Source organism: Cavia porcellus, unplaced genomic scaffold, assembly GCF_034190915.1.
Source record: "Cavia porcellus strain 051 isolate PalLab524CR breed Dunkin Hartley unplaced genomic scaffold, mCavPor4.1 scaffold_6, whole genome shotgun sequence".
NCBI lineage: Eukaryota > Metazoa > Chordata > Mammalia > Rodentia > Caviidae > Cavia > Cavia porcellus.
This window is the reverse complement of record NW_026947489.1, coordinates 42,496,465-42,517,409: the sequence shown is the minus strand read 5'-3', so window position 1 is coordinate 42,517,409 and position 20,945 is coordinate 42,496,465. Positions and strand designations below refer to the sequence as shown.

The 20,945-nt window shown below is 36.5% G+C and overlaps 1 protein-coding gene across 11 annotated transcripts in view; it reads right to left on the bottom strand.

Moving 5' to 3' along the window:
• Agbl3 (AGBL carboxypeptidase 3) overlaps positions 1–20,945 on the bottom strand; it is an 89,684-nt gene that overhangs the window by 52,255 nt on the left and 16,484 nt on the right. For 6 of the 11 annotated variants that reach the window (XR_010048059.1, XM_063250527.1, XM_063250529.1 and 3 more), the window contains 3 exons: positions 17,409–17,547; positions 7,493–8,272; positions 3,750–3,912 (listed from right to left, as the gene is read on the bottom strand). Coding sequence is in view for 8 of the 11 variants with exons in the window: in XM_063250527.1 (XP_063106597.1) it covers positions 3,750–3,912; positions 7,493–8,272; positions 17,409–17,547 (1,082 nt within the window). In the remaining 3 variants the exon portion in view is untranslated. Of the gene's footprint in view, positions 1–3,749; positions 3,913–7,492; positions 8,273–17,408; positions 17,548–20,945 lie in introns of those variants that run through there. The other 5 variants (XR_010048061.1, XR_010048060.1, XM_063250533.1 and 2 more) reach the window with 3 other exon arrangements.

The following is a 20,945-nucleotide window of genomic DNA, read 5'->3' as shown; positions in this document are numbered from 1 at the left end:
TGATGTGTTATTCTTTTTATAAACTGCTGGATTTAACATGCTAATATTTTGTTGAGATTTTTGCATCTATGTTCATAAAGGATATTAGTGTGTATTTTCCTTGTGGATTGTCTTTGTCTTGTGCTGGTATGATAATCCTGGAAAACACTGTCTTTAAATATTTGGTCCAATTCTTTAATGAATCTATTGATCTAGACATTTCATATTTTGAAAGTTGTTTTTGGAATCTGTATTTTAGGGTCATTCAGGCTATGGATTTCATCTTGGTGAGTTCTGGTAATTTGTCATTTTCAAGGAATTAACATACAAGTTGTTAAATTTATATGCATAGAATTAATTTTTTCTTTTAATGATTTCCCCATGCCTTCAAGGTTGGCAGTTATACCACTCTTCATTCTGTTTCTTTCCATTTCTTCTAAATACTACTGAGATAGGCAATTAGGGTGTGGCAAAACTGGCTGTGGAAGTAAGTGTGACCTGTTAATTACAAAATCACGGTCAGTTTCCAAAGTCCTGCACATGGGCTTTTCCTGAGAACCTGAGCAGGTTGAATCAATAACATGGCCCAGACCTGACGTCAGCCTGAGACTTGGGATCCCAGCACTGCCTCTCAGGACCTGTATATAGAAGTTCTTGTGGGTTATCTCAAGGATACATAAGGACAATATAAAGGAAACACAAGGATAATATAAAAGACACACTGAAGTCTTGGAGAGTTTGCTATTGCAGCTTTCCTCATGGTGGGTCCTCTAAGGTGTACACTTGGCAAAAACTCACTCTGCAGAGCCAGTTTCTACTTCACTTTGCACTTTTGTTTCAAATAAACATTGTACTGCTTTTTGCTCATTTCATTCAATTCTTTGATAGGGATAAGAAGAACCTAGACTCTAACTCCAGGAGAGACGAGCAACCCCAAACCAGGTAAATTTGGTTAGCCACTTTTAGAAGGACATACACCACTATATTAGCTTAGTTGCACGAATTTGAATATGAAATATATTTTTCTTTTCTTTTTTCAGGTTAGAGTCTTCTTTCAGATTTCCTGTTTGGGCCATTGATTATTTTAAGATGTTCCTTAATTCTCAGAATTTGGAGATTTACTTCTTAAAATTTACTTCTAATCTAATTCCATGATAGTCCGAGAACATACTTTATATGATTTCAGTTCTTTCAAGTTTATTAAACTTGTTTTAAATCAAGACATGACAGATTTGTGCTTGTTCCTTGTGCATTTGAATATAATGTGTATACCACTGTAGAAACTCTGTAAACGTCAATTAAATCTGGTTGACGGTTCTGTTCAGTTCTTAAACATCCTTTCTTACTGTCTCCCTACTAGTTCTTGTTTACTGAGAAAGGAATTTGAAAAACTCAACTGTAATTGTGGTTTTTCATGGATATTTTAAATTAAATATATTGGTACTTTTTAGATGTACATATCACGTACATCATATGGAATCTGTATCTGTACATAATGCATCTTGATTCTTTTTTCCCATTCTCTTCAACCTCACCTCCTTTCCTCCCTTCAACCTCACTTCCTTTCCCTATTTACAAAAACTTAGTTTCCCTTTTTTTCCTCACTTTTCTCCCCGCTTAGTTCCCCTTCCCATTTGAATATTTTATTTCACAATCTCTATCATACATTTTGATCCTTATTACAGTTTTTGTTTGTCACGCCAGAGAAACAATGTGGTATTTACACATATGTCTGACTTATTTTACTTAAGAGTATGTTCTCAAGGTGCATCCATTTACCTAGAAATGTCTCAAGATTATCTTTGTTTATGGCTGAGTAGTACTCCATTCTATTAAAAAACCCATAAATTTTTATTCATCAATTGATGGGCATTTGGGCTGTTTCAAAGATTTAGCTATTACATGGGTGTGTATATATCACTGTGGTATGATGCTTTTACTTTTTTTGGAGAAGATACAAAGAAGGGGGATAGCTAGGTCCAATGGGACCTCTAGTCCTAGTTTTTTGAGGAATCTCCACACTGATTTCCACAGGGGTGGCATCACTGTGCATTCTCACCAGCAGTGGGAAGGTTCTTTTTCCCCACTGCCCTGCCCTACGTTATTGGTTGATTTCTTGATGATGGTGATATGGCATCTCATCACTATTTTAATTTGCATCTCTCAAATGATCTGTGATGTTGAACATTTTTTCCTATATTTTTCTGCTGTTTCTACTTCATCTGTGAAGTGTCTATTAATTTCAGATGCTCATTTTTGGACTGGATCTTTAAATTTGGGGGTTCTGTTTGAGTTCTTTATATATTCTAGGTCTTAGTCCTTTGTCTGGGGAACAGCTGGGAAAAATGTTTTGCCCACACTTTGAGTTGTCTCTTCACTCTGTTGGTGGTTTCTCTTGCTGTGCTAAAGCTTTTTAATGAGACCCAGTTGTTGAATTTTTTGGTAATATTTCCCATGAGATTGGGATTTTGTTCATAAGTCTTTGTCTACACTTGTGTCTTCAAATGTTCTACCTAGTCTACCTTCCGGCAGATTTAGTGTTTCTGTTTTAACACTAAGATCTTTGATCCATTTTGACTCTACAGTTTCACAAAGATTTTAATAAGGAACATTTAAAAGGAAATCTAGAAATGAAGTCTAAAATATGTTCAAAATGTGGGTTTTTTTTTTTTTTTTGAGACAGGGTCTCATGGTATAGTTCAGGTTGGCCTTGAACTCACTATATAGCCCAAGCAGGCCTCAAACCTATTGTAGTCCTGCTCCTTCAGTCTTCCGAGTGCTGGTTTTATAGGCATGCACCATCATGTCTGGTTCTTAAGGGTTTGTATTATATGGGAGAACTGTTTGAACTGTGAATAGGGTGGTTGTGATATTTAAGAAACTGGTTCATTTCACATAAGGTACAACTGGTTAGAGATCTAAGACCCAAATAAATATATCAATAGATAAATATTGAAATATCTTAATAAAATGGGATCACTTTATAGGAGAAATAAACTATTCCTGTGAGTATTGACCTAGCTTCAGGTGTGGGGCTGCTTTATCTGCTCTTTCTGAAGTGGTGAGTACTTTGAATAATAAATGCCTGTGTTTTCTGCAAATAACTATTCTTACCAGATCAACCTTTCCTTTTACATCTTTGGGTCCTAATCACTCCCAGAAAATAATAAGCACTTCACAATGGGTCCTATATAATTGAATTGGTTGGTTGAGAACCCAAGAGGCAGTATATTAGAATTTTCTTTGTTATAGTAAAATCTTTTCTCCAAAGAATAGAGAAAATTTCTTTTACATCCTGGTAACTGGCTCCAACATTTCCAATCTGTGCAAATAGTTCTACACTGATCTCTTTTCTCATAACTTCTCTATATTTTTGAAATATTGCTCATTTTTTTCTGGTAAAATTCTAATAAATACAAATTAAAGTCACTATTATAAATTTCTTATATATTCACCTTGTATAGTTTAAGCACTGAATAAACACTAAAGCAATAAAAATAAGGCTGCCAAACTGGTGAAAATGGCAAAATAGAGGAAGTGTCTCAAGTAAAACCGTGGTGGTATTGGAAAGTTAGGACTATGGGAATTTTTGTCTTTTTTAATATTTTAAAATTATCAGTCACTGAACAGTTCCACCATGTTTTTTCTTATGGTAATTTTAGTCAGTCAGAATAAATAAAAATACAGGTTCCTGAGTAGGATTATCTGTTCTACTGTCCTGCATGGACACCATTTAGTAAAGGAAAAGTTAAAATCCTAAAGCAGCTTACTTTATCTGGACAGTTTTTACTCATCATAAGAGGAAATATTCGTTGCTGTAAATATAATGCTTTAGATCTGTCACTACCACCACAGCCATACATGAAGATATTCTCTTTTTTACTGTGGCCATGAAGATCACAATATAAAATAACTTCCCGTTTCTCCATCAATCTACCAAGAAGAAAAAAGATGTTACTAAATTTTACCTCTGAATTTTCTTTGTGGGTTCAATGACAAAATGTTATATCAAAATAGTTAGAATTTTTTATATCCTAGCTCTCAAGTCTTTATCTTATATCCACATCTCATATTATTATTAATATGCACTTTAAGAAATCTATTATTTCCTGTTAACCTGTATACGGAATCTGAATGCTGTAGTGTTTCATTATAAAGACAAAATTTATTCTCAAGATTCTCCAGCGAGATCTCTGTGCTGTATCAATCTGATATTTCTGTTATGCACAGAAAACAAATCATGTCTCTCTCTGCCCCTTACCTTTTACACAGATTGACTGAAATCTTTTTCAATGGTATCTTTATAAGTGCAAATACTAACACCATCCTTCAAAACCACACTCGCATCTCATTCTCACCTAACTTGTCAAGACCATCAATTTTCCTGTTTTTGAACTTCTAAGGCAATTTACTGGTATCATTTACTTGGCACTTGCCTAGGTATTTTCATACTTTTGATATTTAAGCTCACTAAGGATGCAAAATACTTTAAATTATTTAGAACAGTGATCTGCACATAAGTTCCCAGGTATTTGTTAAAAATTAACATGTAAATTTCTAATAAACATTGTAAAGAAAAGAAATTATGGTAGATTTTAAAAGTCCCATCCTTAGTCTATATACTTTAGCACTCAGTGATTTTAAAACAATAAAAAATAGTCCCTCAAAATGATTGATGAAAATGACTAATAAAGGAGAATTTCAAAAGGTAAAAAAAGGTAAAATGGCAGAATTGACATTTTTGTCTATTTTCATATTTCCAAGCTTTATAAAACACTATATTACTTAATAAAATTACATACTATTATAACTGTGAAAATGCTAGCAATGGTATTATATAAACTATAAAAATATTTAAGATCAAAACACCTAAAGCATTGCTTTTATTAAAAATGCTCCTTAAACTGTAATAAAATTTCAAACTAAAATCTGTTAATATATTACTATATTGCTTTTATCTCACTTGGTGCCTAATAAACTCTAATTAATAACAGGCAGTTGATGAAGCCACTAAAAGATCATTACGATTTAGAAAACTAACTAGATTATAAACCATGAATATCAAGATAAACCCTTAATTATGGAGGACACTGTACATTTTAAAATCTTAAATTTCTCTGTTTAGGCCTTTCAGCTGCTTATAAATAAGTGGAAAGAAATTTCTAATTAATTCCCAAAGAAATATTACTTCTGAAGTAAAGTAGACATTGATATCTTTCACCTTACGTTAACTAAAATAACTTTAGGAACAGTTTGCATCTTCTTCTTACCCATGGTTAGCTAAGATACTGTAATCGTTTCATTCTAAGTCTCTTATTTTAATGTACTTTAAATGTAGTTAGGTATACTCACAGCATTCACCTTTGCACTCATATGTGGCTGACTTCTTATTTTACTTACCTACCTTTGATTAATTACATTGAGGTATTTCACTTTCTTGGAAGTCTTTCTGAAACGCGTTAAATAGACTCCTATCTTACTCTACCTACAAGGCATATAAGAACTAAGACATTCAAATGAGTTTCTAGAGAGACAAGCCAAAGGGTGTTGGCCTGTAATCAAACATGTATCAGATCAGGAACCTTAAATGTTAAAGAGCATTAAATAGACATTAGAGACATTTTAGTAGGCACCATCAAATCCTTTCATCTCTACCTCTGTACCTGTATTTATATCTCTGTGTCTATCATCTAACTACAAAGTTTGTTCTTTTGGAATAACTTTAACCAAAAGTTGCAGAGATAGAAGAGGGTATTGTTGTATACCTCTCTCCTAGTTTCCTCTAATGTTAGCGTATTACATAATTATGGTACGTTACTAAAAGAAACCAACACTGGTGCATTAACTAAACTCCCAACTTTGTTTGGATTTCACTAGTTTTTCCACTAATAACACTTTTTTCTATCTCAAATCCAACCCAGGATACCATTTTGCACCCAGCTCTTTTTTTTTTTTTTTTTTTTTACCATTTGCACCCCCAGGAAAAAAAAGGATTGTTCTTTTAGTACTTAAGTATTTCCCAAATAATTTCAAGAAACCGTGGGGTTCACATTTGTGAGGAGTATAAAAACCAGAGTTTCCAGTCTTACTATGGGCTCTGCCTGTGTTCCACTCCCTGTGTTCCTAAGCAGATAATTGACTCCTATGAAAGTAAAAGTTGAAGTTAAACTGATATCCTCGGAGCCATTCCAGGTGCTTCAGCCTCAGAAGAGCTGGAATTCTTGGGGTCCTTAGTTTTGTGACTAAGATCTTGCTACTGTGAGGAGTCCTGGTAATAAAGCTGGATTAAGATACAGCATTTGCTGTGACATTTGAATAACTAGACAATTTACAATGAGTTTTCACATCTATATTTGACTTAGCTATTTTTTTTCTTTTGATAGTTGAAGAATCACATTGAATACTTTAGTTTTCTTTTTTCTTTCTTTTCTTCTTCTTCTTCTTCTTTTTTGGACAGAGTTTTGCTATGTAGTTCAGACTGGCCTTGAACTCACTATATAGCACAGGCTGTCCTTGAATTTCCAGCAATTTTTCCACCTTAGCCTTCTGAGTGCTGGCATTACAAGTGATACTTTAGTTTTCAATGTGCCTGTCTCTATTCTAAGCATATTTTAACAGTTTTCTCATATAATCTTCTCAATTTTGAGGTATTATTCCCATTTTACAGATGATAAAATCAAGACACACTGGTTTTTAAATTGTAGGAGATGCAATTAGTAAATGATATAGCAGGGATTCCAGTGTGGTATGCTTAATTCTGAAATCCATGCTTTTAATAAAAAAGGTTAAGACACTTTGCATTTGGAATTTTTTTTTTGTACCAGGCACTGAACTCAGGACCTTGCATTAGTCAGGCAGGTACTTATGCCACTGAGCTAAAGCTCCAGCCTTAGAATGGGGTTTCTGACTCTAATAAATCATTCCATTGCAGCAATTCTATTCTCAGTTGGTATTACCCAAATCTATCAAAGAATTCACCTAGTCATTTGATAAATAGTTAAATATTATGTGTAGTTTACTGTTCAAGACTTTTTTGGAAAATTTAAAGCTGTTCAACTTTTCTAGGAGCAAATACAACTATTAGTTTTGAAAGTTTAAATAACAATATAACCTAAAAGTCAAAGGCTTGTCCAGCAATGTGTGAGCAACACAATGCCAGCGGATTCTCTGAGATGTAATTAATTTTCACATACAAGGGATGCAATGATACCAGTGCAAACTTCAATGGTACTGTTAGCTTTCAGCAAAAAACCAAATTGGAATATACCAATTTCTTATTATTTCACAGAACCATCAAAATATTTCAGAACCTATTTCATTATTTAAGAGTAAGACAGTGAAAACAGTGGTATAAACGTCCAAAGGGTATGGACCAGAGTTGTGAAGAACAGGTAAAAAGAACTCATAAACTATCTTACAAAAGGTTAGAGTAAAATGAATGGGATTGTAGGAGCAACATTCTTACTACCAAGTTTACCAGTTAAGCAGAGAGGTAATTTGAGGCTTATTTTACCTATGAACCATATTCCGGGTATACCAAACAGAAGGAAAAGATTCCTTCAGAAGAGATGTATAATTACGATTTAAATCCCGTCCAGTTAAGGAACACCGATAATTTCCCACAATCACACCATCTGGGTTCAGCATGGGTACCACCTTGAAGACGAAAGTGTCCCGAAGCAACTGTGCATCATGTGAGTCTCCTAAAATGTAATCGAGGAAGCCTTTCATAATCCAAGAACTGTTGGTTTCTCCTGGATGGACCCTTGCAGTCAAAATCACAGCTTTTCTCTTTCTGGAGTCAGTGTTCTTCAAGGGAGTGGTGATTGTTAAAACGTATACCATGTTCCTAGCAAGCGTGTGGCACAAAACACGTATTTTACAAAACCTGGACCGGACAGGGTCATTGTTGATGCCAGAAAGGTACTCTTGTAGGTTGGTATAAGTGTATGGATAGCAGTGAGCAAAGTAACAGGTATCCTTGTTGTGTGGAAATTGAAATGTCCATGTAAGAGAGAAAAAATGGCGCCCATCTTGCCCCAGGTTGTTCCTGTAATACTTGATCTGGTCTCCTATTCTCTGCCAGCCAATATGATGAATCTTAGCCTCTTTTTCAGAATAGAACAGTGGGCGCATACCACGGTTGTAAAGACTAGCAGGCTTGATGAAGTTGACAATAGTGAATCTGTAGACCATTTCTGCTTGGGTATTAGTCACTTGGAAGTAGTACCACTGTGTATGTTTGTTTGTGAAGAGATCAGGGCGTACAGTCAATTGGTATTCATATTCTGCCCTAATATGAAAGAAAGGAAGATAAAAACACATAAGAATGTAAAAATGATATTTGGGTTTTTTTTTCTGATTTTTTAATTTAAAGAGACAGAAACAAAAAAACATGGAGAAAAAAGGGTAGAATACAGAATTACAGAAAAATAAACAGTAAGAAATCATGTTGATCAGTTACATATTATCATCTTAGAAATAGTTGTTCAGGTTACAAAATTAAAATATGTAAAGTGACATTCAAATAGTGACACTGCCAACAGTTCTGCTCAATGATCCAACATAAACTTAGTAATATGGTTATCAGTCCTACACACTTGTATTTTATCTTAAAGAGGGTAAGATTAAACATCAAAACAGAACAAAACAGTTCAAAAAGAAACAATTTAAAGAAATACAGATTTCAAAGCAAGTCCACTGGAGATCTTCACTGTTTATCTTATTGTCTCTAGTTTTCTTCCAAATAGTTGTCCCTATCTTCACACATATTAATAAATACTGCATATTATAGAACTAATCAAATCATTACAGTGATAAAGGCTTTTTAGGTCTTCAAGATCTGACATTGGTAAAATGTCATAGTGACTACCATAGTGTCTCTCATTCTCTTCGTAGTAGCTGTCCTTGTCTTTACATATGCTGAAATTGAACTTAAGAGACTAGACTAATATCACTTTGAACAGTGAATAATAGTATTGCTAGATTTTATATCATAATGCTACAGAATTAGCATTGGGTTTCTTAGTGTCTCTTCTTCTTCAGAATATCTGTTCATTACATCTTGCATTATATAATCTGTTCCCATAAATAGTTTAAAAAATTCTTCCCATGTGTGAATTTCTACATGTATATCTATCCTCTCTGTATTATAGGGAAAAACAAATCATAACAAGACAGCAGAACAAATTCCTAGAAAAACATGCAATGAAAAAGACACATAAGACCACAATATTAGGTGATGTACCATAGTTACTATGCTTTCTCTTGTTATTTTCAATAGACTTGTCCACATCATCAGGCTTAATATAGTTAAGCATAGTATTACATAGCTATTTTTATAAAAACACAACTTTGAAAACATTGTAGGACTTGAGAGCTGTTAATAATCAAAACTGGTATGGATATCTTTTACATCTTGTCATCTTCAGAGTAGTTGCCTCTACTTTTAGAGTTGATACTATCAAGCATACCAAATTCAAATAAAATCAGACAAGGCAAAACCATGGTCTAACGAATCAGATTCAAATAAGGTCAGTCATAGTTAGACAATGTAAGTAATACAGGGTTTCAGTTTAAGTTAATAGGAAATTAAGGATAGTTACCATGGTATAACCTGCTATTTTTGGGTCAGATGTCTGTGCCCTCAAATCTGATATAAGTGGACAGACCGGAATGAAATAAATTTAAACTAAACAGAGCGACAAGACTACTATGACTTTTACATAGTGACTGATACACTATTAACAATGACCTCTGCCTTTTTTAATAGTGTATCAAAGCTATCTATACTAAAGATTATAGCATACCGTCTCTGCCTCATGTCTGCTACTCCACTTTACTGGTATAATTTGTCCACCTTACTCCCTCATTCCACTGTCTGCCCCATTCATTGAGGCCTCTCTGCCACTGTTGCTGGAATCCTGGTATCCCTTCCTCTCTCTTTCTGGAATGTCCTTCAGCACTCTCTGTAGGGTTGGGTTGGTGGCCATGAACTCCCACAGTTCCTCCTTGTCTTGGAAACATCTTATTTCCCCATTAATTTTGAGAGAGAGTTTTTCTGGGTACATCAGTCTTGGTTGCAGATTATTTTCTTTCAGGGCTTGGATTATTTCTCCCCAGGCCCTTCTCAGTTTGAGTTTGTGTTGATAAGTCTATTGTTATTTTGATAATTTTCCCATTGTAGATTATCTTCTTTTTTTCCCTGGCTGCTTTTAGTATTCTGTTCTTTTGGTGGATTTCTGATTAATAATCTTGATTATTATAGATCTGTTTTGGTTGTAGGTGGCTGGAGTTCTGTATGCTTCATTTATCTGGATATCATTTCTATTTCCTACTCTTGGGAAGTTTTCCTTTAACATATCTATGAATATTCTTTGTATTTCATTTTTGGTTACTCCTGCTTCCTCGCTCACATGCTTTATTCCTAAGTTATGTATCCTTTTGTCGTCTTCTAGCCTTTGATTGTTTTTTTCTGGCTCCTCATTATTTTTAAGAGGTCTTTTCTTTCATGATCATATATCATAAATCTCTCTTCAAGTTTCAAAAGGCAAACTTTAGTTTCTGTCAAGGCATTTTGCCAGTATTCATTGGAGTTTTTAGTTTCCTGGTAATCTCTTGGGATCTGTTTCATGTATTCTAGGTTATGTTTAAATTCTTCATCAGAGGTTTCTCTTTCTTTTCTGATTTCCTCCATTCTTTCATCTGTGTTCTCTTGGGTGGGCTTATCATTTCTTTTTTTTTTTTTTTTTTTTTTTTTTTTTGTCTTTTTCTTTCTTATCAGTACCGGGGATCGAACTCATGACAACAGACTTGCAAGGCAAGGCGCTTATGCCACTGAGCTAAACCCCCAACCCCTATCATTTCTTTAATTAATCTTTTTATATCTTGCCTTACTTGGATCAGAAGTACAGTTTTAAATTTGTCTATGAGGTCATGAAGGTATTTATTTCGGCTGATGCTGTGTCTAGTATTGGATGGTTACTGTGCTGGTTCTCTTCTGTGTTTACTCTTCCTGGGCTTATTCTCCCAGGTTTGGCAACTGAAGTTTTTTTTATTTCTATCTCTTATGTTTCTGGTTTCTTTCAGTCTGGTGTGTCCTGGGGGTGTCTGGCCCTCTCCATATTGCTTAGGGTCTTTACAAAGCATGCTGACTGGAGCTTTTGCTACCCTCCCCAATTTGCTGTTATCTGAAGTAGGCAGGGATGCAGAGATGGTGCAGGCTAGCCTCCAGTCTCTGTGCCAGTCAATCCGCAAGTTAAGCTGTACCTTGTGGACGTCACAGAGTTGCGACTATTTTGTATCTGCTTATTGTGTCCCAACCAGAGGCATGGTTCAGCCCCAGCAGACCCTGCCAGTTCTCTCTGCACCAGGAGCAGCTGACTGATGTCACCCCGATGCAGGGCTCTGCCCAAATCCCAGCTGTCCTCTACTAGACCTCTCTGCACCAGGGGCGGCTCTCTGATGTCACTGCAGCATCGGGGCCTGCCCAATTCCAAGATGTCCTCCACTAGTCCTCTCTGTGTCACTGATGCCATCACAGCGCTGGGCTCTGCCCAGTTTCAAGATGTGCTGCACCAGACCTCTCTGCATCAGGGGTGACTATCTGATGTCACCACGGCATGGGCTCTGCCAAACTCCAAGATGTCCTCCACCAGTCCTCTCTGTGTCACTGATGCTGCCATGGTGCTGGGCTCTGCCCAATTCCAAGATGTCCTCCAGCCAGTGACAGCAGCCATGGGACCCAGTCCCTAGTACTCACCAGGACTCAATGCAGATCTTCCTCTTGGGTCCACTGCACACTGCGCCGCTTGTCTTCACTGTGTTTTCAGCACAGTGTGGATTGGTCAGAAAACTGCGTGGTGTCAGGCTTTGGAGCTCTGGAGCTTCTCACAGTCTCCTCTGGTGCAGCCAGGTGGCTTTGGCTGCTTCATGGGGTCCCAGGTCTCAATTTTAGCAGTCGCCAAGAGCCAATACAGCTTTTCCCCTTGGATCCACTGCTCACTGTGCCATGTCCTCCTGTTAAGGTTCCAGGATTTGCCCATTCCCATTATCAGTAGCTGGGGTCTCAGCACAACCTTAGATCCTCTGGGCGTGCCTAGTATAGTGCAGAACTGGGCTCAATGAGTACATCGGGCTTCAGCTCTCCACCTGTGCTTTTCCTGCCTCTTCTTGGTTTTATTTTTTCCTTCAGTTACTGCCTTGGTTAATAAGAATCACTATACATTTGTCTGGCCCTCTCCATGTTGTCATATTCTAGCATCTGATCTGATTTCTCCACAGAGACTCTACACCCAGCCCCCTAGCAAGCCGCCATTTTTGAACTCCCCCCCACACTGAGCATTTTATAATGAGAAAATCTTATTGTCTTATTTATAGAAAACCTTTTACCAATGACCAATGTAAACATCACAATAATATATTTAACAATGTTTATTGGGCTGTCTTCCATAAGGCTATGGAAGCTATTGGGCTTCCCTCAATGAAGAGAACCTGGGATAAAAAATTTTCCGGAAAATTTGTCCTTTTTCACCCAGAAGAGTCCTGTTCAACAGCTCTCCCATCCTAAGGGATCTCTATAGAACTATTTTAAGACTTTTTGTGACCTAAGAGAGTCAGGTCATAACAATTTGCACATTATTTTGACCAATGAAAGCTTCTTGAATTTTTGTACACAGACAACAGTATGGATTACATTTGTGAAATCAATCTTTGATCAGGCAGTAACCTGGATGGAAGTATGTTCTTAGTTCTAATGACATCTATAAACCAGTTTAAGTTATAGACAAATGTTTTAAAAATTCAAAAGGGCAAAGAAAAGAAAAAATTGTTGAACTTCAGAGCTGTAAGTATGGTAACTAGTTACAACTTGGACAGTCAGACAGACACACATAAGATAATTTATTTATAAAACTAGAGTGTATTCAGATGTATTTGGCCAAGTTGAATTATAATGAAGTTTTAGTTTTTAAAATTGTATCTATAAGTAGACTAGTCAGAACTTTTTGTAGGTCAATTAACAGAAGGAATAAAACCTTTTACACCTGTGAAAGCAAAGACAGCTTTTAAGATGGACCCTAGGCTGATAATTTGTCTGACTGGAATATTCAGCTATACAGGCTACTCATTGTTTTTAAATTTTATTTTAAAGAGATTAAAAGAAAACAAAACAATAAAAAATAGAGATGATATAGGATTTCAAAACAGGCTGATAGGAAATTAACAGTAGTCATTTTATTGTGTATTGTTATCTTCAAAACATTTGCTCAGATGGTAAGATAAATATATATATATATATTTATTTATTTATTTATAGTGGCCATATATCATATATATGATACGCATATATGTATGTGTGATATTGTGGTGAGAAATCATGATGAGATGCAGTCTTCTGAGGACTAAGGCTGTCCCTATTTTTTAAAAAAATATTTGTTCTCATTTAAAACTATTATTCAACTCTTAAGATTTCCTAGGAATGTTTTGTAGTATCAGTTGAACATATCTGTATTATAAAAATCAGTCAGTCTGGGGCTGGGGATTTAGCTCAGCGGCATAAGCACCTGACTTGCAAGCAGGCAGTCATGAGTTTGATCCCCGGTACTGATAAAAAAAAAAAAAATCAGTCAGTCTGTCCTGTGTTATAAAAACCAGTCAGTATTGTTCTTGGGAGAGGGAAGGGACAAAAGAGTGACTCTACCTATGGCCTAAGAACTAAATTCTAACCATTTCAGATGCAGAAGGATAATTAAGATCAGGAGCTTTCCTAGGGTGCATCTATAATCCTTAGCAAAACATACCCGCAGAGACAAAAGTTGACCTCAGCTGTGTTGCCAAACAGAAAATGAAACCAATTATCAAAAGACCTAAATGCTGCTTTTTAACCTTATGAGAGAAAATTGAAAGTATTTTAATTATATTGTTTATAGATTATTTTCTAATAAATGACTGAATCAAAGACTGCAGGGAGAGCTATTGCATCTGGAGACACTGGCAGATAATAGTTCAGAAGAAACGTCAGCTCTAGGGCAAAGAGATCGTTAAAACATATTAGTTTCTCTATTCAGTCACCCCTACAGCAGTACTGGCTAGGGTCTATTTAAACCTGCTCTGAAAATATGTATTATAACGCAGTATCTCTCTAACCTAGGTTGTAGGTCTGAGTAGGTTCTCTATAAAGACTTTAATGTACTTACTAGAAACATCTGAAAATTTTTTTAGGTCTTACCTGATTTGTTTTAGGTCACAGAGAAAAAGACACATAAATGCAGGCAATTATAATTTTTCACTTACTTCCTGTAAGCCATATTGTTGCTAAGGAGCTTGAACAAAATCAACAAAGGATGGATACAGCCTTGTGGAGTTTTTAATTATGGCTAGCCTAGAAGCTCCACCCTCAAGATCCAAAGGCTAAGTGAGGGAAGCCTTGGATTCAGCAATAGTGGATTCATTAAGGGCCAGAGGTGTTCGATTTTCCTATGACTCACATTTACATTTGACCACAATTAAGGATTATTTCTTTAGTGCAAAGAAAGTCTAAACATAGGATAATTTGGACAATTTTTCTTCTTTGCTAATTACAATTCTAGTTGTGAAATAGTATCATAATCAATATATCCATTTGTATTAACAGTCGTTCAAAGAAGGAAGTACAGTACTCTATTGGGTTATTCATTCTAGAAGTCTTTTGTTGCAGTTTTTGGCATCTTCTAATTACAGTATCATGTCATTTGAGAATCAGGATAGTTTAACATCTACCTTTCATATCCTTATTCCTTTTATCTCTTTCTCTTGTCTAATTTCTCTGGTTAATGTTCCACAATTATATAGAATAGAAGTGGTGATAGTGGACATTCTTGTCTTATTCCTGATTTTAGAGTGAAAAACTTTCAGTTTTTGTTCATTTAGTATGATGCTGACAAACTTTGTGATAGACGGCTTTTGTCATATTGAGATAAAGACCATATATTCTGAATTTTTTATTTTAGTGTATCAAAGCTATCTGTATTAAAGACTATAGCTTGCCATCTCTGCCTCATGTCTGCTACTCCACTTTACTGGTATAATTTGTCCACCTTACTCCCTCTTTCCTCTGTCTGCTCCGTTCACTGAGGCCTCTCTGCCACTGTTGCTGGAATCCTGGTATCCCTCCCTCTTTTTCTGGAATGTCCTTCAGCACTCTCTGTAGGGTTGGGTTGGTGGCCATGACCTCCCACAGTTCCTCCTTGTCTTGGAAACATCTTATTTCCCCATTAATTTTGAGAGAGAGTTTTTCTGGGTACATCAGTCTTGGTTGCAAATTATTTTCTTTCAGGGCTTGGATTATTTCTCTCTGGGTTCTTCTCAATTTGAGAGTTTGTATTGATAAGTCTGTTGTTATTTTGATAATTTTCCCATTGTAGGTAATTTGCTTCTTTTCCCTGGCTGCTTTTAGTATTCTGTTCTTTTGGTGGATTTCTGGAATCTTGATTATTATATGTCTGGGTGTAGATCTGTTTTGGTTGTAGGTGGCTGGAGTTCTGCATGCCTCACTTATATGGATATCATTTCTTTTTCCTATGCTTGGGAAGTTTTCCTTTAATATATTTATGAATATTCTTTGTATTTCATTTTTGGTTACTCCTGCTTCCTCGCTCATGTGCTTTATTCTAAAGCTATGTATCCTTTTGTCATTTTCTAGCCTTTGAATTGTTTCTTTCTGGTTCCTCATTTTTAAAAGGTCTTTTCTTTCACGATCATATATCATAAATCTCTCTTCAAGTTTCAAAAGGCTAACTTTAGTTTCTGTCAAGGCATTTTGCCAGTTTTCAATGGAGTTTTTAGTTTCCTGGTAATCTCTCTCTGTTTCATGTATTCTAGGTTATGTTTAAATCCTTCATCAGCAGTTTCTCTTTCTTTTCTGATTTCCTCTGTTCTTCCATCTGTTCCATCTGTTCTCTTGGGAGGGGCTTATCTGGCCCTCTCCATGTTGTCCTCTGATCTGATTTCTCCACAGAGACTCTGCACCCAGCCCCCTAGCAAGCTGCCATTTTTTTCCTCTCCCCATGATATTTGGGTTTAAGCTAAAGAGTAAAATTATTTTAATTTTTAGAAATTTTACTTTTTTGCAGTAAGCTTTTTTTGGGAAATAGTGTTCACTTAGATCAAAAGCAAGTAACTTAAAAGTTTTGAAATTTTCTCATTTATTGGTTGAGAAAATGCAATTGCATTTGGGATTAAATAACTTGCTTTTGAATTTTACAAAAGTTCATTGCAAAGAGGGGAGATTCAGAGGCGACTTTGACTTGGACTGTGGAGAAACACTGGAAGGACTGAGACTTTGGGAAAGGGATTAATGTATTTTTGCTTGCATGTAGGGTGGTTGTGTCACAGTAGGTGGAATTATGAACTTATTACTGTATTTTGGATATTAAGTACGGCTGAAGGAAATGTGAGTGTCAAGTTGATCGGGACTGAAATGCAATGGTTAAGCTTAACTGCCAGCTTGATTAACTTGAGAACTGCCTATGCTGGTACAGTGCACTTTTAGGAGTGTTAGGATCATGGAGGTGGACCTGAAGGCTCCATACTTAGTCCCTAGCCCCTTCACTCTGGTACTGTTCCCCTGCTTTCTTCCTGGCTACCAAGAACTGAGCACCTTTGTTCTGTTCTGCCCTTCTACCATGATGCTTCTGCCTTGGAGCCAGCTGACCATGGATTAAATCCTCTGAAACCACAAGCCACTTAAACCTCTTCTCCTTCCAACAGTGGGTTTTGGATATTGTGTCTCATTAACAAAACACTGACCAATACACTATGCTACTTCTAAAGGATTTGCATGCTTTGGAATTCAGGGATACATATAAAACATAAACATTTTATAAAAATGCATATATTTCAACATAATTGTTTCCTATGAAATGAATCATTAAAGAGATATTAAAACCAAAGGAAAATCCAAAATTTTTAACTTAAGATATGCAATTATTATTTCCTAACAACTCAGTTCTAGGAATATGACAAAACTTTCACTGGGAGGTTTAAAAACACATTTAAATTAATATAATCACATAGATTATGAAAATATAAACTCCTTTGATACAAGGACAGTATTTGACAACTATCTGTACCATATAATTAGTCACTGAAGATACATAAATTAAGGCAAAAAGTTTTTCACATGAATATTATTTATATACATAACAATCTTAGTTGGTTATTTGTGACTATTTCCTTTACCAAGTAAGTTTCAAGAATATGGATGTATAATTATAAATAATGACCTAGAGTAGGTGAAATAAATGTTGTAAAACTTTGATACCTCCAATTAGCACCTATGCTTTTGGAGTTACAATTGGTTAATGAATATTCAGAATTTTTAATGTACATAATACAGAATATAATAAATAGCTAATGGTCTAACTCCTCAGATAAAAATAATTAAAACCTACACTTTGACTACCTTCTGGAGATTACCACTCTCAAACCTTGCTTCAAACATCAAAGTGTTGTCACAGCCATCCACAGGCTGCCTCAGAGGTGTCCTGTTGCCTCCAACTCGGGAATACACAAAACAGGGCTCTTTGTAAGCTGATGAGAGACAAGACAAAAAAGATGTCAAGACATGTCTAGAGTATGCAGCCTAAAGTAACTTGACGCTAATTTGCATTGATGTTACAGTCTGAGTACTTAGACTAGAAATGCATAACGAAAATAAATTTACATATTTTTCATGTTGAAAATATTCATTCTACTATTCTATTCATGATAAAGTAAAACTTGTTCTGTACTTCTCTTTCTCACTGTAAGTGACTGTGAAACTGGATGAAAACTGTGAGCTGTTACCATACATTTGGGCCAAACAGAACTAGATAGAGTCTTTGAAAAAAATAGGGACATGAAATGGACCCATATTTAGCTCTGGTTTTCCATGTAGTGGGTATTTGCTGGACTATAGTTTAGGAAAATGGTACTTAACAACAGCAAGACAGCTGGTTGTGGTGCTCATCCCTCTCATCCAGCACTGTCGGAAGCTGAGGCAGGAGGATTGCCAGTTTAAACCCAGCCTGGGCAACTTAGTGACTTAGTGAGACCCAGTCTCAAAATGAAAAATAAGCAAAGGACTGAATGTGCAGCTCAGTGTGAAGGCCCCGGATTCAATCCCCAGTACTGAAAAGAGAAAAAAAGGAGCATGACAATCTTATTGGCATAAGGTAAGACTGTTTAATACTCGGTACTGCTGAAATTAGTGAGGCAGGGAACCAGAGAGAAGCAAGCCACAGAAAAAGAGGGCCTCAGTAGTCTAAATAGTGGTTCCCAAACCCTTCACAGCCACAGAAAAAGACTAAGCTGCACTGAAATAGCACAGGATGCACAATTCTGTACATGCTGGAATTCCAGTTTATCCAGGGTTAAAGAGTGCACAGAACATCTGAGGCTTTAACTGCAGCTCTAGGAAGGCTGTACCTCTGGGGTAAGGACCACACCCAAAAGTTAGGGCCCTGACGGCCTATAAAATAAAATTAGACTTGCCCTTATCAAAAAAACCCAAAACATACCTGCAAGAAGCTAAGTGGTTTTCTACCTGTTAGAACAAAACTCAACGTTTGCTTTAAAAAAGAATAAAGACTTCCTTCAACACATCTTCCACAAAAATGAACACTACCTTTGATGAGTTCATCAACAGAGTATATAGAGGAAAGGAGATAATCAGTGAGCTTGCAGATGAGTCAATACTGCCCCAATGGACCCATATTTTTAAAATAACACAAAACAAAAGCAACAGAACAGAGCATCCAAGATATGCTGAACAATACCAAATAATCTGACGTGTATGTGATTGAAACCTCAGAAGCAGCAGAGGCAATAACTGAACAAAAATGTGAAGAACAATGGCTGAGAGCTGGGCGTGGGGGCTCACACCTGTAATCCCAGCATTCGGAGGCTGAGGCAGGAGGAGAATCACTATGAGTACGGGCCACTTGAACTACATAGGGGGACCTTGTCTCAAAAAACAAACAATAAACAACAAAACAAAAGAGTACTTTCAACAATGGCTAAAATTCCAACATTTTGCCAGACACCAAAGCACATACTGAAGGAGCTCAAAGAACATCGAATAGGATAAATACCAAATACAGACACATCATATAAAGAATGGTAAAACTGGTATATCACATTACAGCTAGCAAAACACAAAGGCAAAGAAAATTTGAAGCCAGGCATGGTGGTGCACACCTGTAATTCCAAAGAAGCCAGATACAAAAGGATTCAGAATGTATGACTGCATTTCTGTATGTGACAGAAATCAGAACTATGGTTACTTAGGAAGGAGCTAGGGACTGACTAGAAGGGGACACAAGTGGGAACTTTCCCAGGTAATAGGCATGTCCCAAATCTTGATAGGCATATTGGTAACAGGTTGTATTCATTTTTAAAGCTCATCAATTGTGAATTTACAGTCACTACTGAAATGTCTTTTTTAAACTGTTTTTTATTAAAAATAAAAAAGGCAAGTAGTTACAAATAATCTTTTATATGCTGGATGAAAATCAAGTATTTAAGGCTTTTTTTTTCATTTGTTTGTTTTTTGAGAGATGGTCTCACTTGGTAGCCCAGGCTAGCCATGAACTTGCAGTAGTCCTCCTGCCTCAGAGTGCTGGAATGACAGGCATGTGCCACCCTGTCCAGGGGTTTTTGTTTTCATTTGTTTTTCTTTAATTTGGTAAGCTTTCTTTCCAGCAGATCTTCAGAACTCCCAAAATGGCTAAGGAATGATTGATATCTTAACTGCTGTGGACGTCCTGTTTGTGTATCTGGATCTGTCCTCTATTATTCTCCACGTTGTCTGTTTGTAGAGAGCTTGGACTTTAGGGGCTCCCTCAAGGCTCCCCTGTCCACTGACCATGGCCAACAGGATGGGCTGCAGAGCACAGGAGGTCCGTACTGGAACTGAGTTACTTCTTCAACAGAGTCTCCCTTCACTGCCCAGGTTGGCAGCTGTTAGGAGGCCACAGTTGTTTTGGAACTGCCTCTCCTACAGCTGAGCTTCTGCAGCTCTGAAAGCCATCCTCTTACCCTTTCAGCTAGGAGAAATTGAGTTTGCCCTGTTCATAGTCTAATGTTGCTCTACCGTCTTGTTAGCCCTTCTTACACTGTCCTTTTGTAAATTTATTAAATTTTATCGAACCCTCCTAAGTTATGTGTCATCCCATCCCTCATGCGACCCTGACTGACTCACCTTGATTTGTTTCCAATTATTGGTGTAAATCTTTGAAGTCAAATCCTAAGAATTGGAGGTACTTCTCTCACTCCAGTTATTTAAAAATATGTGTGAACATACGGTTTGATTTCTAGAATAGCTGACTGTACACATAAGTCCCTATGAATTTCTATCTTGTTAGCTTTTTAAATAAATAAATAAATATATTTATTTATTTTTGCTACCAAGAATCATACTCAGGACCTCATGCTTGCCATGCAGGCGCTATGCTGCTGAACTGTATCACCAGCCCTAAATAAAATATGTATGAAGTTTGATTGAAACCTACAGTTAATGTTTAAATTTTAAAAAGTTTATTACAGTAAATAACACAATACCATGAATCCCCCTCAAAATACTCCCCTCGCTTCAAATACACTTAACCCATCATTAATACCACTTTTTTTTGGCATCAGGGATCAAACTCACGACCTTGCGCTGGCAGTCTGGCAGGTGCTTATGCCACTGAGCTAAATCCCCAGCCCTACCACTTTCTTAAACAGTTCTGGAAGTCGTTTTCCATGAGTGTCTTTAGCTGTGTCATTCTGGGTGCCTGAACTGATTTTAAATGTTTCTCTTTCATGGTCATTTTGACCTTGGGAAGAGTCGCAAGTCGCACAGTGCCAGGTATGCTGAATGATGTGGATGAGGACACACCCTGAGGTTTTTACAGGTCTGCCTTTTTGTTAGATGGCTCTCGGCAGTAGCACTTACCAGTATTTTTGAT